The sequence below is a fragment of the Amphiura filiformis genome, chromosome 10 (assembly GCF_039555335.1).
Source record: "Amphiura filiformis chromosome 10, Afil_fr2py, whole genome shotgun sequence".
NCBI classification, from domain to species: Eukaryota; Metazoa; Echinodermata; class Ophiuroidea; order Amphilepidida; family Amphiuridae; genus Amphiura; species Amphiura filiformis.
The window spans coordinates 64,773,470-64,779,469 of NC_092637.1; the positions used below are offsets into that span (position 1 = coordinate 64,773,470).

Below are 6,000 nucleotides of genomic sequence, written 5' to 3' on the forward strand. Positions count from 1 at the left end.
TTTTGTATATTATGTATATTATTTTTGGTACTTTTGTAAAGTGTACTAGTAAAGGTTGTCTATACGTCATTAAAATGTTCTAAAAATGTTGTAGAAACGTAACATACGTTGTCTGATGGTGACAAGTGCGTCCTGCAATAAAAAAAATCACAAAATATGCAATACGTTTTTTACGTTCCTATAACGTTTTCAGGACGTTTTGGACGTTTCTACAACGTTCGTAGTACGTCCGTTGCGTGCTACAACGTCCGATACGTTTTCTGTAGGTCCTGGGTGACCGAAGGAAAGGTTTTTAAAACGTTGTTTACGTTGTGAAAACGTTTTTAGAACGTCTCTTAATAACGTTTTTAGAACGTCAAAAACCTTCAACAAAATTACGTTTTAAAAACGTTTTATCAAAACGTCTGGAAAACGTCAACGATACGTTCTCAGAACGTTCAGAGAACGTTATTTGGTTAGCTGGGATTTTCTTATATTTTAAGCTCGATCCTTGGCCTATGTCACAGAGAAAAAAAACACTAGTGTGCCAGTCTTGTCTTGAAAGGGTGCACTACACTAAATCCTTACGCATTTGGTGTAACCCTTCATAGTTCCGGTAAAAAATAGCGCCTATATGCGAAATATATCGGCGTCCCGGGGGAACCACATTTGAGTGACTCTTGGTTGTTTTGATAAAAACGATAGAATAGGAGCTCAAGATTACAAATATGTTCAGAAAATGTTCCGAATCGAATCGTACATGGGCAATAGGCCCTTGGAACAATATCATGGCCGGAACTGGTAAGGAGACGAGAGTGTCGGCTTAAATTCGGGATGGCGCTCTTCAGGAGTTCGTATCTCTCAAGTTTGTCTTAACTTGTCCCAAAAAATCATATTTAAATAAAAGTTTAATCTTTATTTAAGATATAATCACTAAATACAACTGAAATACCTAGATTATAGAATAGAATAGAATATAATAGATTAGAATAGAATAGATTTATTAGTGGAGGCGCACTCCAAACACAATCTTACATGGCAGTGTAACCAAGCTCAACATGACCGAAAAAATGTATGAACCATATCACTTCGCAGCAAAACTGCAGCCACAAAAAGGGCGCAAACTGACAAGGTTACACAACCTTGAAGTGATATAGAAAATACATTAGTACAATTGAGCAGAATTACACTGAATTGCATAAAATTGGTGACAAAAACACAAACAAGCAAAACAAAAAGGATAAAAACTGAAAGTTATGAACCACCACAAGGGTGGCAATTGTCTCGATGACAAGGCCAATGTTCAGATTGATGACGAGTTGAACAGTACTTTACAGTTTTACATCTAGCACAAAAACGGAGACCAAACTTGTTTGACGAATCTGCCGAGCAAGTAGGCAGAGCACAAAAATGCAATGAGTCATTGGCGTCCGGAATTCCAGGAGTAACCATAGAAACGCATGGCAAAGATGGTGTCAAAAGTTCAGAATTGGTTGCATATGTTGAAATTGATGATGAATTACTTGAAATTGGAGTTGAAATCTCACGACAAACTGGTGGCACAGGAGAATCAAAAGTCAAAAGTTTACTGTTCTTCAACATGGCATACAGAACATGTTATCCAAACTCAAACAGTTAACTCTCTTCACGAGGGTGTCGACTGCAGACGACAAGTTTCAAATTTTTTTTTAAAATTCAAAAATTTCAGAAATGTAAATTTTCATGACCATATTTGGAATCAGCATGAAAAATGCATTAAAATGAGTACAAACACGCCTAGTATTGATCCAGTAGTTCTTAAGATAGCTCTTGATATTTTGAGAAAATATTTCAAAAACTTGAACTTTTTCCATTGAAGCGCATGGCTAACATGCAAAGCATTAAAATAATAAAAGCTATGTAGGATTATAGCAAGGTTGGAGGAATACTAATAATAATAGGACTACAATTGGTATCTACTGGTCATTACCTAGCTGGGGGGTTTACACCCCCCAGCTAGGTACTGTAATGCTCTCCGATTCTTCTTTCTTTCTTCTTCTGGCAACAAAACTTCAAAATGCTTCTCCTCCTACATATTACACCCTACAATTACGTAACTTGCACACATGTATCGGCTATATCCAGTGCCCATAGGGTGCAAACAGAATTGGGATCAAATGTCATTAAAGGGCATTTTCGGTATATAACCAAATATCTTCAAAATGCTTCTTCTGCCACATATTACATAGCACAATGTCGTCACTTACACATGTGCATCGGCTTTACCCAGTGCCCATACCTTGCACACAGAATTGGGGTCAAAGGTCATTAAGGGGTAAAATCTTACAATTGCATTATCTGGACATCTGTAAGGGGTATGGGGCTCAAACTCAATACAATAAATCTCATGACCAAGGGAACATTTTGCGGGGTCAGGTCAAAGGTCATGCAGAGGTCAAATTTTAGAAACGCATTTCCTGGACATCTGTAAGGGTACAGGGGCTCAAACTTGGTGACAACAAACTTAATGATCAGGGGAACATGTTGGAACACTTTGCAGGGGTCAGGTCAAAGGTTATCTGGGGTAAAATCTTTATAACTTCATTTTCTGGATATCTGCAAGGGGTATGGGGCTCAAACTCAGTGACAACAAATCTCATGACCAGGGGAACATTTTGCAGGGGTCAGGTCAAAGGTCATGTAGAGGTCAAATTTTCTAAATGCATTTTCTGGACATCTGTTAGGGGTACGGGGCTCAAACTCCACAACAACAAACTTACTGACCTGGGGAACATTTTGGAACACTGTGCAAGGGTCATGTCAAAGGTCATCTGGGGTCAAATCGTAGAATTTCATTTTCTGGATATCTGTAAGAGGTACAGGGCTTAAACATGGTGACAACAAACCTCAAGACCAGGGGAACATTATGGAACATCATGCATAGGTCAGGTCAAAGGTCATCTGGGGTCAAATCTTAGAATTGAATTTTTGGACATCTGTTAGGGAGTACGGGACTCAAACTTGGTGAAAACAAACCCCATGACCAGGGGAGCATTTTTGGAACATTTTGTAGGGGTCAGATACCTCCACAACACCAACATGCCCCAGCTAGGTTTGTGGTCTATGACCACCATTTGCCACTAGTTTTTATACTCTTATTTCCACATCTGTTATTTTTATATGGGCCTTTAACGATAACTCATTTTCAGCCAGTGACTCACAGTGGCGTAAGTAGGGTTGGTAGCGCCCGGCGCCCCTACCCCCCCCCCCACCCAGTGGCGTAGATTTCTTTTTGACATTGGGGGATGGGGTTGGAAAATATTGCTTGAAGTATAGTTAATCCAGCACCTTTTTGCGACATAATAAATTCAAGCGAAGCGCGAAAAATTAGCAATTTTGTGGCCGAATTTTCTTTCACAATTTTGTTACAAATTCCAATACCTCTGATGACACAAGTTTTTAAGGGGCTGTGCAATAATTATGAGCCCTGGGGAGGGTAAAATTGGGGGGCAAGAAATTTTGGCGAGCCAAAAGGGGGGGCAAGCAATTTTGGCAAGCTGAGAGGGGGCGCAAGCGATTTTTGATTTTTAATAAAACGCTCTAAAAAGGCTTAGGAAAACAGTACGGAAACGCTTAAATATGCAAATTTTCCTGCTCGCTGCGCTCGCAACAGGTATATAGACCATTTAAGGTTTGTAAATTGGGATCCCAAAAATTTGGCATGCGCAAGGGGGGGGGGCAAAGAATTTTTGGCGGGCCGAGAGGGGGGGGCAAGCGATTTTTGGCAGGCCGAGAGGGGGGGGGCAAGCGATTTTGGCGAGCCGTTTGAAATTTTACCCCTTCGGGGTTTCATAATTATTGCACAGCCCCTAAGGAAATATTTCAGATAAATATTACTTTCTAGTACTCTGTGCAAAATTAAAATGCTCGGCAGGGACCTCTAAAATTTGTTCAAAACGTATAATTCTTTTCATGCAATGTTTTTAACATATGAGAGGGTAGCCCATTAAAAATCTAAATTTAATTATTTCCAGATACACTCAAGTGCATATGGCTAGATTTGGGCAAGAATAAACACTATAGGTCCTCAATTTGTTTTCGGTAAAATATGAGACTTGGCATTGAACTTGGGTGGAAATGGCACGTCTGGAAACTTTTTTATTTGCAAAAATGGCTCGGATCTGCACCTTAAAGGCATGGATAGTCTTGCAAATATGGGCTAACTTTCCCCAAGGCCATCAGATTTGCTATGAATTAGTAGGACTACAATTGGTATCTACTGGTCATTTTTATACTCTTATTTCCACATCTGTTATTTTTATATGGGCCTTTAACGAAAACTCATTTTCAGCCAGTGACTCACAGTGGCGTAAGTAGGGTTGGTGGCGCCGGGTGCCCCGCCCCACCCAGTGGCGTAGATTTCTTTTTGAGATTGGGGGGATGGGGTTGGAAAAAAATTCTTATAGTTAATAGAGAGTGCCCCAACCTGACAAAAAAATGAAAGAAAAAGTGCCCCTCTGACAAAAAATGAAAGAGAAAATCAGGAGGGCAAAGTAAAAGAAAAGGGCAAGGAGCCCGTTTTCTAGCAAAATTCAGGGCCAAAATAGTGCAAAATACAAAAAATGTTCGCGCTACGCGCGCACATTATAACAATAAAGCCTTTTTTTAGCCGGAGAATGGGCGAAAATAGTGTAAAATACCTTTTTTTTTTCGCGCTACGCGCGCACATCATCCCAAGGCCCTTTTCGGGAAGCTCGAAGACATACAGTCTCTATGTATTGTATGATGCAACTGCAATTTTTTCCGTCTGTGCCCCAAAAATTTTATTTTGCCCTCCCTGACCAAGAAACCTGGCTTCGCCCCTGTTGTGTACCATTTTATACATGTACAAGTACGTTATTTCAACGGGACTCAAATACTGCGCCGGTTTTTGAGACATATGGCCCTTCGACTAGCTTATACTCACAATAATATAATTTACAAATAGACTTACAGTTAGATATACAATCAAGCTACATGTAAATACACAAGTAAATCCAAGTATTCCTCTGCTTTTCAAAGAATTGATAGCCATAATCCGAGAGCCATAAACGTAACAACCCAGTACAAAAGATTTTCATCATCGAAAACTGCACTGATACAATAACCATGTTAACCAAGGTCACATGCATTAGTAACTGGCCGGGCATATTAAAGTAGGCATACACATATAAATTATAACGTGTATAACGTGTCTCTTACACGGGATGGAGAATTTGAAGAGAATTTTGAAAATTTCGGGGGTGGGCGAAATAATGTTTTACCAAAATAGGGGGCACAGTGTCATCGTCCCAATATCTTCATGGCAGAAATCGCCATGGTAGGTTGAATCCACAGCCACGCATGGTCATTTTGTTCCGACCTATTTAATAGTTTTGAGACGCATAATGAGCCGAGGGACATCCGACTAAGGCTACTGACAATAGCCTGGTACTTGGCCTCTCTGTGTGTGAGTGAGCATGTATACGCCATGATGTCGTCTGCTTTTAGACTGCCTCCACCTGGCCTCCACGAGTGAGAGCAGCTAGCCTACGCTGCGTTATAGATCGGCACATATAAATCGGTACTCGAAACTTAGTTAATCATATATCCGATGCTGCTAAATTATTTGTAGAAAATCGTTGGAAAGAGGCAATCTTTAATGACCGAAGAAAGAACCCAAATGCTCGCAATAAACTTCGTACGTATCGCACCTTTAAATCCACTTATGGCACTAATAAGTATGTAAACACCATTATGAAGAAGTGTAATAGACGGGCTTTGGCCCTCTTCAGGTGTGTATGCGCTCCAATTGCCATTGAAACGGGTCGTTATAATAACACCCAGGTACAGAACCGAATTTGAAATATTTGTAATATGAATTGTATTGAAGATGAGTTCCACTGTTTTATAATTTGTTCAACGCATAATGATATCAGATCCAATTTCTTTAAGGTTAAATACAATTGATTTTCAAGGTTTGATTCCAGAGGGGCGTAAGTTAATAATGGAAACAGCCATGCA

At 39.9% G+C, this 6,000-nt stretch overlaps 1 protein-coding gene across 1 annotated transcript in view; it reads right to left on the bottom strand.

Moving 5' to 3' along the window:
- LOC140162362 (NXPE family member 3-like) overlaps positions 1–5,112 on the bottom strand; it is a 71,258-nt gene extending 66,146 nt beyond the window's left edge. Inside the window, exon 1 of the mRNA XM_072185574.1 lies at positions 4,952–5,112. Within this exon, the coding sequence (XP_072041675.1) occupies positions 4,952–5,032 (81 nt within the window). The 5' untranslated portion in view covers positions 5,033–5,112. The remainder of the gene's footprint in view (positions 1–4,951) is intronic.
- Between the last annotated feature and the right edge of the window lie 888 nt (positions 5,113–6,000).